Source organism: Oncorhynchus nerka, linkage group LG27 (assembly GCF_034236695.1).
Source record: "Oncorhynchus nerka isolate Pitt River linkage group LG27, Oner_Uvic_2.0, whole genome shotgun sequence".
Lineage (NCBI taxonomy): Eukaryota > Metazoa > Chordata > Actinopteri > Salmoniformes > Salmonidae > Oncorhynchus > Oncorhynchus nerka.
In genome coordinates, this window is record NC_088422.1 from 50775102 (window position 1) to 50792998 (window position 17897).

General features: G+C 43.2%; 1 protein-coding gene across 1 annotated transcript in view; it reads left to right on the top strand.

Moving 5' to 3' along the window:
- rasgrf2b (Ras protein-specific guanine nucleotide-releasing factor 2b) overlaps nt 1–17897 on the top strand; it is a 168369-nt gene that overhangs the window by 108601 nt on the left and 41871 nt on the right. The window contains 3 exon segments of the mRNA XM_029638509.2: nt 12425–12514; nt 12583–12689; nt 16759–16871. Coding sequence (XP_029494369.2) covers nt 12425–12514; nt 12583–12689; nt 16759–16871 — 310 coding nt within the window.

The window sequence follows — 17897 nt, forward strand, 5'->3', positions numbered from 1 at the left end:
ATTTCTTACTTAACCAACAATGCAGTTCTAAGAAAAATAAGTGTTAAGGGCTTTACAAGAGCAGCAGTAAAATAACATTAGCGGGGCTATATACAGGGGGTACCGGTACAGAGTCAATGTGTGGGGGACACAGGTTAGTCGAGGTAATTGAGGTAATATGTAGATGTAGGTAGAGCTAAAGTGACTATGCATAGATAATAACCAGAGAATAACAGCAACGTAAAGGGAGGGGGTAGCCATTTGATGAACTGTTCAGAAGTCTTATGGCTTAGGGGTAGAAGCTGATAAGAAGCCTTTAGGACCTAGACTTGGCTATCCGGTACCGGTGTATTTGGACCATGATAGTTTGTTGGTGATGTGGACACCAAGGAACTTGAAGCTCTCAACCTGCTCCACTACAGCCCTGATGATGTGAATGGGTGCGTGCTCGGTCCTCCTTTTCCTGTAGTCCACAAGGTCTACCACTGCTTTGTCATCGGCAAACTTAATGATGGTGTTGGAGTCGTGCCTGGCCATGTAGTCATAGGTGAAGAGGGAGTACAGGAGGGGACTGAGCACGCAACTCTGAGGGGCCCCCGTGTTGAGGATCAGCGTGGCAGATGTGTTGTTACCTACTCTTCCCACCTGGGAGCGGCCCATCAGGAAGTCCAGGATCAAGTTGTAGAGGGAGGTGTTTAGTCCCAGGGTCCTTAGCTTAGTGATGCGCTTTGAGGGCACTATCGTGTTGAATGCTGAACTATAGTCAATGAATAGCATTCTCAGGTAGGTGTTCCTTTTGTCCAGGTGGGATAGAGCAGTGTTATGGCGATTGCATCATCTGTGGACCTATTGGGGCTGTAAGCAAATTGAAGTGGGTCTACAGTCAGGCCAAAAGTTTTGAGAATGACACAAATATTAATTCCCACAAAGTTTGCTGCTTCAGTGTCTTTAGATATTTTGTCAGATGTTACTATGAAATACTGAAGTATAATTACAAGCATTTCACAAGTGTCAAAGGCTTTTATTGACAATTTACATGAAGTTGATGCAAAGAGTCAATATTTGCAGTGTGGACCCTTCTTTTTCAAGACCTCTGCAATCTGCCCTGGCATGCTGTCAATTAACTTCTGGGCCACATCCTGACTGATGGCAGCCCATTCTTGCATAATCAATGATTGGAGTTTGTCAGAATTTGTGGGTTTTTGTTTGTCCACCTGCCTCTTGAGGATTGACCACAAGTACTCAATGGGATTAAGGTCTGGACCCAAAATATTGATGCTTTGTTCCCCGAGCCACTTAGTTATCCTCCAAAAGGTTCTCCATCATGCTGGAAAAGGCATTTTGTCACCAAACTGTTCCTGGAGGGTTGGGAGAAGTTGCTCTCTGAGGATGTGTTGGTACCATTCTTTAATCATGGCTGTGTTCTTAGGCAAAATACTCAATGGGATTAAGGTCTGTGGAGTTTCCTGGCCATGGACCCAAAATATCGATGCTTTGTTCCCCCGAGCCACTTAGTTATCCTCCAAAAGGTGCTCCATCATGCTGGAAAAGGCATTTTGTCACCAAGCTGTTCCTGGAGGGTTGGGAGAAGTTGCTCTCTAAGGATGTGTTGGTACCATTCTTTAATCATGGCTGTGTTCTTAGGCAAAATTGTGAGTGAGCCCACTCCCTTGGATGAGAAGCAACCCCACACATGAATGGTCTCTTCTCTTCTTCTTTACTGTTGGCATTTATTTTTTTTTTTTTTTATTTCACCTTTATTTAACCAGGTAGGCAAGTTGAGAACACGTTCTCATTTACAATTGCGACCTGGCCAAGATAAAGCAAAGCAGTTCGACACATACAACGACACAGTGTTACACATGGAGTAAAACAAACATACAGTCAATAATACAGTATAAACAAGTCTATATACGATGTGAGCAAATGAGGTGAGATAAGGGAGGTAAAGACAGGGAGGTAAAGTAAAACACTGGAATGGTAGATTTGCAATGGAAGAATGTGCAAAGTAGAAAGATGGTAGCGCTCACCTTGTCTTCTCCGGACAAGCTTTTTTCCAGATGCTCCAAACAATCGGAAAGGGGATTCATCAGAGACAATGACTTGGTGGTGCCCCATCCCCCAGCTGAATGAACTTTAGGAGACAGTCCTGGCGCTTGCTTGACGTCCTTGGGCGCCCTGAAGCCTTCTTCACAACAATTGAACCGCTCTCCTTGAAGTTCTTGATGATCCGATAAATGGTTGATTTAGGTGCAATCTTGCTGGCAGCAATATCCTTGCCTTTGAAGCTCTTTTTGTGCAAAGCAATGACAATGGCACGTGTTTCCTTGCAGGCAACCATGATTTACAGAGGAAGAACAATGATTCCAAGCACCACCCTCCTTTTGAAGCTTCCAGTCTGTTATTCAAACTCAATCAGCATGATAGTGATCTCCAGCCTTGTCCTCGTCAACACTCACACCTGTGTTAACGAGAGAATCACTGACATGTCAGCTGGTCCTTTTGTGGCAGGGCTGAAATTCAGTGGAAATGATTTTGGGGGATTCAGTTAATTTGCATGGCAAAGAGGGACTTTGCAATTATTTGCAATTCATCTGATCACTCTTCATAACATTCTGGAGTATATGCAAATTGCCGTCATACAAACTGAGGCAGCAGACTTTGTGAAAATTGATATTTGTGTCATTCTCAAAACTTTTGGCCACAACTGTAGGGTGACAGGTAAGGTGGAGGTGATATGATCCTTTGATATGATCCTTGACTAGCCTCTCAAAGCACTTCATGATGACAGAAGTGAGTGCTACGAGGCGATAGTCATTTAGTTCAGTCACCTTTGCCTCCTTGGGTACAGGAACAATGGTGGCTATCTTGAAGCATAGGAAGAGATTGAATATGTCCGTAAATACACCAGCCAGCTGGTCTGCGCATGCTCTGAGGATGCGACTAGGGATGCCGTCTGGGCCTGCAGCCTTGCGAGGGTTAACACGTTTAAATGTCTTACTCATGACAGCCACGGAGAAGGAGAGCCCACAGTCCTTGGTAGTGGCCATGTCGGTGGCACTGTATTATCCTCAAAGCGGGCAAAGAAGGTTTAAATGTTTAAATGTCTTACTCATGACAGCCACGGAGAAGGAGAGCCCACAGTGATGGAAGCAGAACGTCAGTGTCCGTGACGTGGCTGGTTTTCTTTTTGTAGTCCGTGATTGTCTGTATACCATGCCACATATGTCTCGTGTCTGAGCTGTTGAATTGAGTCTCCACTTTGTCTCTATACTGATATTTCGCTTGTTTGATTGCCTTGCGGAGAGAATAAGTACACTGTATCTATTCAGCCATATTCCCAGTCACGTAAGTTTTGCGCGAATGCTGCCATCTATCCACGGTTTCTGGTTAGGTTTTAATAGTCACAGTGGGTACAATATCTCCTATGCACTTCCTTATAAACTCACTCACCGAATCAGCGTATACGTCAATATTATTCTCTGAGGCTACCCAGAACATATACCAGTCTGAGTGATCAAAACAATCTGGAAGAGAGGAATCTGATTGGTCAGACCAGCATTGAATAGTTCTTAGCACGGGTACATCCTGTTTGCGTTTCTGCCTATAGGAAGGGAGGAGCAAAATGGAATCGTGGTCAGATTTGCCCCAAGGCAGGGTGGGGGGAGGGCCTTATATGCATCACAGAAGTTAGAGTGGCAGTGATCCATAATTTTGCCAGCGCGACTACCTCAGTCAATATGCTGGTAGAATTTAGGTAGCCTTGTTCTCAAATTTGCTTTGTTAAAATCCCCAGCAACTATAAATGCAGCCTCAGGATATATGGTTTCCAGTTTGCATAAAGTCCAGTGAAGTTCCTTGAGGGCCGTCGTGGTATCAGCTTGAGGGGGGATATACACGGCTGTGACAATAATCGAGGAGAATTCTCTTGAGAGATAATACGGTCGGCATTTGATTGTGAGGAATTATAGGTCAGGTGAATGAAAGGACTTTGAGTTCCTGTATGTTGCTACATTTACACCATGAGTCGTTAATCATGAAACATACACCCCCGCCCTTCTTCTTCACGGAGAGAAGTTTATTCCTGTCGGTGCGGCGTACAAAGAATCCAGGAGGCTGTATCGATTCCGACAGCATAACCCGAGAGAACCATGTTCCCGTGAAACAGAGTATGTTACAATCCCTGATGTCTTCCCTCTTCGGGAAAGTCATATTCCTGGTCATAGTGTTGGTAAGTTGACACCGCTCTCATATATAATAGTTCTTCCCGGCTGTATGTAATAACCCTGAAGATTTTCTGGGATAACAATGTAAGAAATAATACATATAAAAACAAAATACTGTTTCCTAAGGACTAGATGCGAGGCAGCCCTCTCTGTCGGTGCCATTTTCTACTTCCTGAGCACTCTTGAGCAGGTTTTCATTGAGATTCTCTTTGTACTTTGCTCTGTTGATCTTTCCCTTGATCCTGACTAGTCTTCCAGTCCCTGTCGCTGAAAACCATCTGCACAGCATGATGTTGCCACCACCATGTTTCACTGTAGAGATGGTATTGGCCAGGTGATGAGAAGTGCCTGTTTTTTTCCAGACGTGACGCTTGGCATTAAGGCCAGAGAGTTAAATCTTGGTTTCATCAGACCAGAGAATCTTGTTTCTCATGGTCTAAGAGTCGTTTGGGTGCCTTTTGGCAAACTCCAAGCGCGCTGTCATGTGCCTTTTACTGAGGAGTGGCTTTCGTCTGGCCACTCTACCATAAAGGCCTGATTGTTGGAGTGTTGCAGAGATGGTTGTCCTTCTGGAAGGTTCTCCCATCTCCACAGAGGAACTCTAGATCTCTCTCAGAGTGACCGTCGGGTTCTTGGTCATCTGCCTGACCAATGCCCTTCTCCCCCGAATTCTCAGATAATTCCTTCAACCTCATGGCTCGGTTTTTGCTCTGATTAAGCACTGTCAACTGTGAGACCTTATGTAGACAGGCGTGTGCCTTTCCAAGCCAAGTCCAATTAATTTAATTTACCACAGGTGGACTCCAATCAAGTTGTCGAAACAAGGATGATCAATAGAAACAGGATGGACCTGAGCTCTGAATATTTTCCGATTGCACTGTAGATAATTATATTTGTGGGGTACAGAGATGAGGTAGTCATTCAAAAAAAGTCCATGCAACTTATTACGTAACTTGTTAAGCATATTTTTCTCCTGAACTTATTTAGGCTTGCCATATCAAAGGGTGGAATACTTATTGACAAGACATTTAAGCTTTTGTTTTGTATTAATAAAAAAAAATATATATAAAACCATAGTTCCACTTTGACATTATGGTGACGGAAAATCAAAATTTCATCCATTTTAAATTCAGGTTGTAACATAAGAAAATCTGGAATACGGCACTGTATTTGTTCATCATTTTGAAGCTGCAAAAGTGGTCTATTCTAACGTTGAGGTGATTCCATGTCCCTCATGTATTTAATTCTAGGCTATATTTAAAATTAATACCTGAGAGCCTTCCAAACCATGTGCTAATGATCATATATTTAGACCAATTTAGTTTTTGGTTCTTCATCAAATATTTGGCAGCCATCAAATATTTATTATTTTTGGTTTTCATATAGTACCATACAGTACCATTCAAAAGTTTGGACACACCTACTCATTCAAGGGTTTTTCTTTATTATGACTATGTTCTACACTGTAGAATAATAGTGAAGACAAACTATGGAATAACAAATATGGAATCATGTAGTAAAAAAAGGGTTAAACAAATCAAAATATGTTTTGTATTTGAGATTCTTCAAAGTAGCCACCCTTTGCCTTGACAGCTTTTCACATTCTCTCAATGAGTAGTCATGAAGTGCTTTGAAAGGCTGGTCATGGCTCACATCAACACCATCCTCCCAGAATCCCTAGACCCACTCCAATTTGCATACCTCCCCAACAGGTCCACAGATGATGCAATCTCTATTGCACTCCACACTGCCCTTTCACACCTGGACAAAATTACACCTATGTGAGAATGTTATTCATTGACTACAGCTCAGTGTTCAACACCATAGTGCTCTCAAAGCTCATCACTAAGCTACGGACCCTGGGACTAAACACCTCCCTCTGCAACTGGATCCTGGACTTCCTGACGGGCTGCCCCCAGGTGGGAAGGTTAAGTAACAACACATCCAGCACGCTGATCCTCAACACGGGGGCCCCTCAGGGCTGTGTGTTCAGTCCCTTCCTATAGTCCCTGTTCACTCATGACTGCACGGCCAGGCACAACTCCAACACCATCATTAAGTTTGCCGATGACACAACAGTGGTAGGCCTGATCACCGACAATGATGAGACAGTTTATTTAAAAAAAAAAAATTTTATCTCACCTTTATTTAACCAGGTAGGCTAGTTGAGAATAAGTTCTCATTTCCAACTGTGACCTGGCCAAGATCAAATAAAGCACTTGTAATAAACAAACATACAATCAATAATACAGTAGGAAAATCTATATACAGCATGTGCAAATGAGGTAGGATAAGAGAAGTAAGGCAATAAATAGGCCATGGTGGCAAAGTAATTGCTATATAGAAAATCAACACTGGATTGGTAGGATGTGCAGAGGATGAATGTGCAAGTTGAGATACTGGGGTGCCAAGGAGCAAGGTAAATAAATAAATACAGTATGGGGATGAGGTAGATCAGATGGGCTATTTACAGATGAGCTATGTACAGGTACAGTGATATGTGAGCTGCTCTGACTGGAGGTCAGAGACCTGACCATGTGGTGCAAGGACAACAACCTCTCCCTCAACTTGATCAAGACAAAGGAGTTGATTGTGGACTACAGGAAAAGTAGGACCGAGCACGCCATGATTTTCGGTGACAGGGCTGTAGTGGAGCAGGTTGAGAGCTTCAAGTTCCTTGGCGTCCACATCACCAACAATCTAACATAGTCCAAGCACACCAAGACAGTCTTGAAGTGGGCACAACAAAACCTATTCCCCCTGACTGAAAATATTTGGCATGGGTCCTCATATCCTCAAAAGGTTTTACAGCTGCGTCATCGAGAGCATCCTGACGGGTTAAATCACTGCCTGGTATGGCAACTGCTCGGCCTCCGGCCGCAAGGCACTACATAGGGTAGTGCGTACGGCCCAGTACATCACCGGGGCCAAGCTTCCTGCCATCTAGGACCTCTATACCAGGCGGTGTCAGAGGAAGGCCCTAAAAATGGTGAAAGATTCCAGCCACCCTAGTCATAGACTGTTCTCTCTGCTACCGCATGGGAAGCAATACCGGAGCGCCAAGTCTAGGTCCAAGAGGCTCCTACCCCCAAGCCATAAGACTCCGGAACATCTAATCAAATGGCTACGCAGACTATTTGCATTGCCCCCCCTTCTACGCTGCTGCTACTCTCTGTTATTATCTTTGCATAGTCACTTTAATAACTCTACCTACATGTACATATTACCTCAATTACCTCAACACCGGTGACTCATTGATTGTACCGGTACCCCTTTTATATAGCCTGTTATTTTACTGATGCTCTTCAAATATTTGTTACTTTTTTCTTTTACTTTCTTGATGTATTTTCTTAAAACAGCATTGTTGGTTAATGTCTTGTAAGTAAGCATTTCACTGTAAGGTCTACACCTGTTTTATTCAGTGCATGTGACAAATACAATTTGATTTGATGAGGTACTCACCTAGAATGCATTTCAATTAACAGCTGCACCTTCTTAATAGTTCATTTGTGGACTCTTTCAATCTTTTAATGCTTTTGAGCCAATTAGTTGTGTTGTAGTTGTAGTTGTACCTTGTGTGACAAGGTAGGAGTGGTATATAGAAAATAGCCCTATCTGGTAAAAGACCAAGTCCATATTATGGCAAGAACAGTTCAAATTAGCAAAGGGAAATGACAGTCCATTATTACTTTAAGACATGAAGGTCAGTCAATCTGGAAAATTTCAAGAACTTTCAAAGTTTCTTCAAGTGCAGTCGCACTAAAACCATCAAGCTCTATAATAACACTGGCTCTCACAGGAAAGGAACCTCTTCTGCAGAGAATAAGTTCATTAGAGTTATCAGCCTCAGAAATTGCAGCCCAAATAAATTATTCAACAAAGATCAAGTAACAGACACATCTCAACATCAAATGTTCAGAGGGCACAACGTGAATCAGACCTTCATTGTCTAACTGCTGCAAAGAAACCACTACTAAAGGACATCAATAAGAATAAGAGGCTTGCTTGAGCCAAGAAACACGAGCAATGAACATTTGACCGATGGAAATTTGTTATTTCGTCTGATGAGTCCACATTTCCTATTTTTGGATCGAACCGCCCTGGCTTTGTGAGACGTAGAGTAGGTGAAGGGATGATCTCTGCATGTGTAGTTCCCACCATGAAGCATGTAGGTGTGATGGTGTAGGGGTGCTTTGCTGGTGACACTATCTGTGATTTATTTAGAGTTCAAGGCACGCTTAACAAGCATGGCTACCGCAACATTCTGCAGCGAGATGCCATCCCATCTGGTTTGTGCTAAGTGGGACTATCATTTGTATTTCAACAGGACAATGACCCAACACACCTCCAGGCTGTGTAAGGGCTATTTGACCAAGAAGGACAGTGATGGAGTGCTGCATCAGATGACCTGGCCTCCAAAATCCCCCGACCGCAACCCAATTGAGATGGTTTGGGATGATTTAGACCGCAGGGTGAAGGAAAAGCAGCCAACAAGTGCTCAGCATGAAGAGCCTTCCAGTCGAAGCTGGTTGAGAGAATGTCAAGAGTGTGCAAAGCTGTCAAGGCTACTTTGAAGAATCTAAATTATATCAAATTGTTTCACACTTTTTTGGTTACTACTTGATTCCATATGTGTTATTTCATAGTTTATTTCTTCACTATTATTCTACAATGTAGAAAATAGTAAATGTAAAGAACAACCCTTGAATGAGTAGGTGTGTCCAAACGTTTGACTAATATTGTATATTCAAATACTTTCAAATATTATTTGGTTGTTTGAGAAGTATTCAAAATACAGTACTTAAAAATCCTATTTGGTTTTCTGAGACCTGTACTGGAATATCCAAGAAAATAGTTGCCTTTTAGTTGAAACTCCTATATAAACTATATTTGAATACTGAGTATTTGAAGAGGTGGTATTTTCAAATAAACTAGAAAATACAAACATATTCTGCTGGTGTGTCCCCCTCCCCCAAATGGAAAATCCAATCATTGACTCTCTACCCTACTCTTTCCTCCTCATCCCTTTCTCTTCCAGACAACTTTGGTCACTCCTTTATGCTCTGCTTCCTTATTATTTCCTTATTTGAAAGGAGAAACTACACTATGAAACAAAGATGAATGACAAAGAATAATAGTCAAAAGCTTTGGAGCACCTTAAATACATTTTAGGGTAATAAGGCGAACTCCACTCCATTATTCATTGAATCAGATGGCTCATTCATCACAAAATCCATTGATATTGCCAACTACTTTAATGATTTTTTTCATTGGCAAGATTAGCAAACTTAGGCATAACACGCCAGCAACAAATTCTGACACAACACACCCAAGTATATCTGACCAAATTTTGAAAGACAAGCATTGTAATTTTGAATTCTGTGAAGTGTAGAAGAGGTGAAACAATTTGTCTAATCAACAAAGACAAGCCACCGGGGTCTAACAACTTGGATGGAAAAGGACTGAGGATAATAGTGAACGATGTTGCCACTCCTATTTGCCATATCTTCAATTTAAGCCTAGTAAACAGTGTGTGCCCTCAGGCCTGGAGGGAAGCGAAAGTTATTCCCCTACCTAAGAATAGTAAAGCCCCCTTAACTGGCTCAAATAGCCAACCAATCAATATGTTACCAACCCTTAGCAAAAAAGTGTTTGACCAGATACAACGCTATTTCACTGTAAACAAATTGACAACAGAAATTCAGCATGCTTATAGGGACAGACATTCAACAAGCACTTACACAAATGACTGATGATTGGCTGAGATAAATTTATGATAAATTGTGGGGGCTGTTTTGTTAGTCTTCAGTGCAGCTTTTGACATTATCGATCGTAGTCTGTTGCTGGAAAAACACATGTGTTATTGTGACGTGGTGAGGTTGGACCCAGGTGCAGAGACGAGACCAGACAAGGAATCAGTGCTTAAGGATAAACATAATTACTTTACTGATAAACAGTAGCCGCAGGATCACAGTACACTGGAAAAAAACAACAATCACTAAGTCTCGAGAACTCACTCAGGAAACAAACACACTTTACAATTCAAGCTTCTGCAAAGGAAACCAGAAAACACACCTCTTTTAACAGGGAAATCATAATGAGTAATAGGACACACCTGAGGGTCATTAATGTCTCTAGGACGGGCTCTGCCGCCCTCTGGTGACAGGTTGACCCATGAAAGTTATAGCTTCACACCCCCTGCTATATTGTGGACAATGAATAAAGAGTTACCTGTCTAACAGAACACAGAGGGTGTTCTTTATTGGATGACTCAACACTATACAAATCAACAACACTTAACAAACATTTAACAAAGACCTGCAGTTAGTTTCATAATGGGTGGCAAGGAATAAGTTAGTCCTAAATCTTTCAAAAACTAAAAGCGTTGCATTTGGGATAAATCATACACTAAACCCTAATCCTCAACTAAATCTTGGAATGAATAATGTGGAAATTGAGCAAGTTGAGGAGAATAAACTGTTTGGAGTAACCCTGGATTGTAAACTGTAATGTTTCAAACATATTGATACAAACAGTAGTTAGGATGGGGAGTCTGTCCATTATAAAGAGCTGCTCTGCCTTAACAGCACAATCAACAAGGTAGGTCCTACAGGCCCTAGTTTTGTCGCACCTGGACTACTGTTCAGTCGTGTGGTCAGGTATGACAAAGAGGGACTTAGGAAAAGTGCAATGGCTCAGAACAGGGCAGCACGCCTGGCCCTTGAATGTACACAGAGAGCTAACATTAATGATATACATGTCAATCTCTGGAGGAGAGATTGACTTCACTACTTGTATTTGTGAGAGGTATTGACACTTTGAATGCACCGTGCTGTCTGTTTGAACTAATGGCACACAGCTCAGACACACATGCATACCCCACAAGACATGCCACCAGAGGTCTCTTCACAGTCCCCAAGTCCAGAACAGACTATGGGAGGTGCACAGTCCTACATATTGCCATGACTACATGGAACTCTATTCCACATCAAAGTAACTCATGCCAGCAGTAAAATTTGATTTTAAAATACAACTTATGGAACAGTGGGGACTGTGAAACAACACAAACATAGACAAATGCATACAAACACACTGACATGCGCACTATAGACACATGTACACATGGATTTTGTGTTATAGATAAGTGGTAGCAGAGTAGAGGCCTGAGGGACCACACTTAATATGTTGTGAAATCTGTTATGATTGTATTGTAATGTTTTTCAAATGTATAACTGCCTTCATTTTGCTGGACCCCAGGAAGAGTAGCTGCTTGGCAACAGCTAATGGGAATCCAGAATAAATACAAATTCAAAATCTCCTCATTCCCATTCCCTCTGTCATTAAAAATCCTACAATGTGATTTTCTGTATTTTTTTTCCCTCATTTTGTCTGTCATAGTTGAAGTGCACCTATGATGAAAATTACAGGCCTCTCATCTTTTTAAGTGGGAGAACTTGCACAATTGGTGGCTGACTAAATACTTTTTTGCCCCACTATATATTCAAAAAAGTATTCCTTACCCAAGGAAACAGGTGACTATCACAGGAAAATAAAGAAAAGGAGAAGTCTGTGTCTGCATTGATCTGAATTTATTTTCAGGACAAAAGCACATTTTTCTTTAATTCCCTGTATAGTCAAATGTTGAAGTGTTTTTAGGTAAGGCATATGTTTTTGCATTAACAAATCTTAGAGTTAATTACCTGATTCCCTTTTTTGTTCAAGATGGGCTGAAGTGTGTTTGGGTTAGCTTTCATTCCAGTGGTACATAACCTCAGTGGAGTGAATGTTTAGTGAGGCCAGATTCACATAGGATTATTTCCCTGTGACTCACACTTCATTTAAACAAGCCCAAGTCACTGGTCGGAGCTTCAGAGCCAGAGGAGCTCTGTGTGTGTGTGTGTGTGTGTGTGTGTGTGTGTGTGTGTGTGTGTGTGTGTGTGTGTGTGTGTGTGTGTGTGTGTGTGTGTGTTGGTCAGACTGGTAACAGTTTTTCTTGGATTTAGCTTAATGCTGTTTGGATGACATTAAAGCAGCCCATATGTAGGGCAGCTGAGACAAGGTGACAGTATTGGACTGAATATTGTAGATTGTCTCAGACGGTGAAAGAAATGTTGGGACTGTAAACATTCTGTTAGCACAAGGTGGAAATGCTGTGTGTGCTTGTGAATGGATAACGTTTCTCTTTCTCTCTGTCTCTCTATTTCACTTTCTCTCTCTAGTTCAATCAGGGGAGAACTCTCGTTGTTCTGTTTCTCCTGCCTCAGCCTTTGCTATTGCTACAGCTGCAGCAGGACATGGCTCTCCCCCAGGTACACACACACACACACACACACACTCAAGCATTCACACACACTAATTGTTCTTCTCTCTCCACCAGTGTTTAATAACTCAGAGAGGACATGTGATAAGGAGTTTATCATCAGAAGAGCTGCTACTAACAGAGTCCTCAACGTACTTCGACACTGGGTCTCAAAACACTCCCAGGTCTGTACACACTGTGTATGTACAGTACCTTTGGAAAGTATTCAGATTCCCTGACTTTTTCCACATTTTGTTAGGTTACAGCCTTATTAAAAAAATCTACACACAATATCCCATAATGACAAGAAGTAAAAACTGGTTTCATAAATGTTTGCACCCAAAACATATATGTCACATTTACATAAGTATTCAGACCCCTTACTCAGTACTTTGTTGAAGCACCTTTGGCATCGATTACAGCCTCGATACTTCTTGGGTATGACACTACAGTGCCTTGCAAAAGTATTCACCCCCTTGGCATTTTTCCTATTTTGTTTCATTGCAACCTGTAATTTAAATGGATTTTTATTTGGATTTCATGTAGTGGACATACACAAAATAGTCCAAATTGTTGAAGTGAAATGTAGAAAATAACTTGTTTCAAAAATTCAAAAAATATCAAAAACGGAGAAGTGGTGCGTACATATGTATTCAGCCCCTTTGCTATGAAGCCCCTAAAAAAGATATGGTGCAACCAATTATCTTCAGAAGTCACATAATTCGTTAAATAAAGTCCACCCGTGTGCACTTTAAGTGTCACATGACCTGTCACATGATCTCAGTATTGGAACACCTGTTCTGAAAGGCCCCAGAGTCTGCAACACCACTAAGCAAGGGGCACCACCAAGCAAGCGGCACTATGAAGACCAAGGAGCTCTCCAAACAGGTCAGGGTCAAAGTTGTGGAGAAGTACAGATCAGGGTTGTGTTATAAAAAGTATCTGAAACTTTGAACATCCCACGGAGCACCATTAAATCCATTATAAGAAATGGAAAGAATAGGGCACCACAATAAACCTGCCAAGTGAGGGCCACCCACCAAATCGCACAGACCATGCAAAGAGGTCATTAATCAGAGAGGAAACAAAGGGACCAAAGATAACCCTGAAAGGAGCTGCAAAGCTCCACAGCGGAGATTGGAGTATCTGTCCATAGGACCACTTTAAGCCGTACACTCCACAGAGCTGGGCTTTATGGAAGAGTAGCCAGAAAAAAAGCCATTACTTAAAGAAAAAAATAAGCGAACACGTTTGGTGTTCGCCAAAAGGCATGTTTGAGACTCGCCAAACATATGGAAGAAGGTACTCAGGTCAGATGAGACTAAAATTGAGCCTTTTGGCCATCAAGGAAAATGCTAAGTCTGGCGCAAACACAACACCTCCCATCACCCCGAGAGCACCATCCCCACAGTGAAGCATGGTGGTGGCAGCATCATGCTGTGGGGATATGTTTCATCAGCAGGGACTGGGAAACTGGTCAGAATTGAAGGAATGATGGATGATGCTAAATACAGGGAAACTCTTGAGGGAAACCTGTTTCAGTCTTCCAGATATTTGAGACTGGGACGGAGGATCACCTTCCATCAGGACAATGATCCTAACCATACTGCCAAAGCAACACTCAAGTGGTTTAAGTGGAAACATGTAAATGTCTCGAAATGGCCTAGTCAAAGCCCAGACCTCAATCCAATTGAGTATAACTTAAAGATTGCTGTACACCAGCTGAACCCATCCAACTTGAAGGAACTGAAGAAGTTTTGCCTTGAAGAATGGGAAAACATCCCAGTGGCTAGATGTGCCAAGCTTATAGAGACATATCCAAGAGACATATCCAAGAGATTTGCCGCTGTAATTGCTGCAAAAGGTGGCTCTACAAAGTATTTACTTTTTTGGGGGGTAAATAGTTATGCATGCTCAATTTTTTGTCTTATTTCTTGTTTGTTTCACAATAAAAAATATGTTGCATCTTCAAAGTGGTAGGCATGTCATGTAAATCAAATGATACCAACCCCCCCAAAATCCATTTTAATTCCAGGTTGTAAGGCAACAACATTGGAAAAATGCCAAGGAAGGGGGGTGTATACTTTTGCAAGCCACTGTACAAGCTTGGCACACCTGTATTTGGGCAGTTTCTCCCATTCCTCTCTGCAGATCCTCTCAAGCTCTGTCAGGTTGGATGGGGAGCATCGCTGCACAGCTATTTTCAGGCCTCTCCAGAGATGTTTGATCAGGTTCAAGTCCAGATCCTGTCTGGGCCACTAAAGGACATTCTGCATGTCTGGCAGACATATCAGTGTGGATGACGGTTCACCACCTCAAGCTGAACCTCGGCAAGACGGAGCTGCTCTTCCCCCCGGGGAAGGACTGCCCGTTCCATGATCTCGCCATCACGGTTGACAACTCCACTGTGTCCTCCTCCCAGAGCGCTAAGAACCTTGGCGTGATCCTGGACAACACCCTGTCATTCTCAACTAACATCAAGGCGGTGGCCCGTTCCTGTAGGTTCATGCTCTACAACATCCGCAGAGTACGACCCTGCCTCACACAGGAAGCAGCGCAGGTCCTAATCCAGGCACTTGTCATCTCCCGTCTGGATTACTGCAACTCGCTGTTGGCTGGGCTCCCTGCCTGTGCCATTAAACCCCTACAACTCATCCAGAACGCCGCAGCCCGTCTGGTGTTCAACCTTCCCAAGTTCTCTCACGTCACCCCGCTCCTCCGCTCTCTCCACTGGCTTCCAGTTGAAGCTCGCATCCGCTACAAGACCATGGTGCTTGCCTATGGAGCTGTGAGGGGAACGGCACCTCAGTACCTCCAGGCTCTGATCAGGCCCTACACCCAAACAAGGGCACTGCGTTCATCCACCTCTGGCCTGCTCGCCTCCCTACCACTGAGGAAGTACAGTTCCCGCTCAGCCCAGTCAAAACTGTTCGCTGCTCTGGCCCCCCAATGGTGGAACAAACTCCCTCACGACGCCAGGACAGCGGAGTCAATCACCACCTTCCGGAGAAACCTGAAACCCCACCTCTTTAAGGAATACCTAGGATAGGATAAAGTAATCCTTCTCACCCCCCTTAAAAGATTTAGATGCACTATTGTAAAGTGGCTGCTCCACTGGATGTCATAAGGTGAATGCACCAATTTGTAAGTCGCTGCTAAATTACTTAAATGTAAATGTAATTCAGAGACTTGTCCCGAAGCCACTGCTGTATTGTTTTGGCTGCGTGCTTAGGTTTGTTGTCCTGTTGGAAGGTGAACCTTTGCCCCAGTCTGAGGTCCTGAGCGCTCTGGAACAGGTTTTCATCAAGGATCTCTCTGTACTTTGCTCCGTTCATTTTTCCCTCAATCCCGACTAGTCTCTCAGACCCTGCCGATGGAAAACATCCCCACAGCACGATGCTGCTACCACCATGCTTCACCGTAGGGATAGTGCCAGTTTTCCTCCAGGCGTGACGCTTGGCATTCAGGCCAAAGAGTTCCATCTTGTTCCTCATGGTCTCAGAGTCCTTTAGATGCCAATTGGCAAACTCCAAGCGCGCTGTCGTGTGCCTTTTACTGTGGAGTGGCTTCCATCTGGCCACTCTACCATGAAGGCCTGATTTTTGGAGTGTTGCAGAGATGGTTGTCCTTCTGGAAGGTTCTCCCATCTCCACAGAGGAAATCTAGAGCTCTGTCAGAGTGACCATCTGGTTCTTGGTCACGTCCCTGACCAATGCCCTTCTCCCCTGAATTCTCAGACAATTCCTTCGACCTCATGGCTCGGTTTTTGTTCTGATATGCACTGTCAACTGTTGGACCTTATATAGACAGGCGTGTGCCTTTCCAAGTCAAGTCCAATTAATGTAATTTACCACAGGTGGACTCCAATCAAGTTGTCGAAACATCTCAAGGATGATCAATGGAAACAGGATGCACCTGAGCTAAATTCTCATAGCAAAGGGTCTGAAATCTTATGTAAGTAAGGTATGTGTTTTTATTTGTAATACATTTGTCTAAAAATCAGCTTTTGCTTCGTCATTATGGGGTATTGTGTGTAGATTGAGGGGAAAAAAGTGTGTAGATTGAGGGAAAAAAAGTAAAGGGGTCTGAATACTTCCCGAATGCGCTGTATCCTCCAAACAACGGCTTCTCGGGCAATATCTCTTAAGTGTGTGTGTGTGTATGTATGTGTGTGTATGTATGTGTGTGTGTGTGTGTGTGTGTGTGTGTGTGTGTGTGTGTGTGTGTGTGTGTGTGTGTGTGTGTGTTGTTTAGGACTTTGAGATGAACAGTGAGTTGAAGATGGGAGTGATCTGTCTACTAGAGGAGATACTCAGAGATCCAGACCTATTGCCACAGGAGAGAAAAGCTACTGCTAATATACTAAGGTACACACAAACATGCAGGCATGGACAAACACACACACTCAAATATGAACACATGTACACACACACATACACACAAGCAGCTACTGGCCACATACACTATATATACAAAAGTATGTGGACACCCCTTCAAATGAGTGGATTTGGCTATTTCAGCCACACCCGTTGCTGACAGGTATATCAAATCGAGCACACGGCCATGCAATCTCCATAGACAAACACTGGCAGTAGAATGGCCTTACTGAAGAGCTCAGTGACTTTCAACGTGGCACTGCAATAGGATGCCACCTTTCCAACACGTCAGTTCATCAAATGTCTGCCCTGCTAGAGCTTCCCCGGTCAAATGTAAGTGCTGTTATTGTGAAGTGGAAATGTCTAGGAGCAACAACGGCTCAGCCACGAAGTGGTAGGCCACACAAGCTATCAGTTCAGGACCGTCAAGTCCTAAGTGCGTAGCGCATAACAATATTCTGTCCTCAGTTGCAACACTCACTACCGAGTTCCAAACTGCCTCTGGAAGCAACATCAGCACAATAACTGTTCGTCGGGAGCATTATGACATGGGTTTCCATGGCCGAGCAGCCGCACACAAGCCTAAGATCACCATGCGCAATGCCAAGCGTCGGCTGGAGTGGTGTAAAGCTTGCCGCCATTGGACTCTGGAGCAGTGGAAACACATTCTCTGGAGTGATGAATCACACTTCACCACCTGGCAGTTAGACGGACAAATTTGGGTTTGGGGGATGGCAGGAGAACGCTACCTGCCCCAATGCATAACTGTAAGTTTGGTGGAGGAGGAATAATGGTCTGAGGCTGAGTTTCACGGTTTGGGCTAGGCCCCTTAGCCCGAACACTACAGTGTGACATTCTAGACGATTCTGTGCTTTTAACTTTGTGGCAACAGTTTGGGGAAGGCCCTTTTCTGTTTCAGCATGACAATGCCACAATTCATAAAACAAGGTCCATACAGAAATGATTTGTCAATATCAGTGTGGAAGAACTTGACTGGCATACACAGAGCCCTGACCT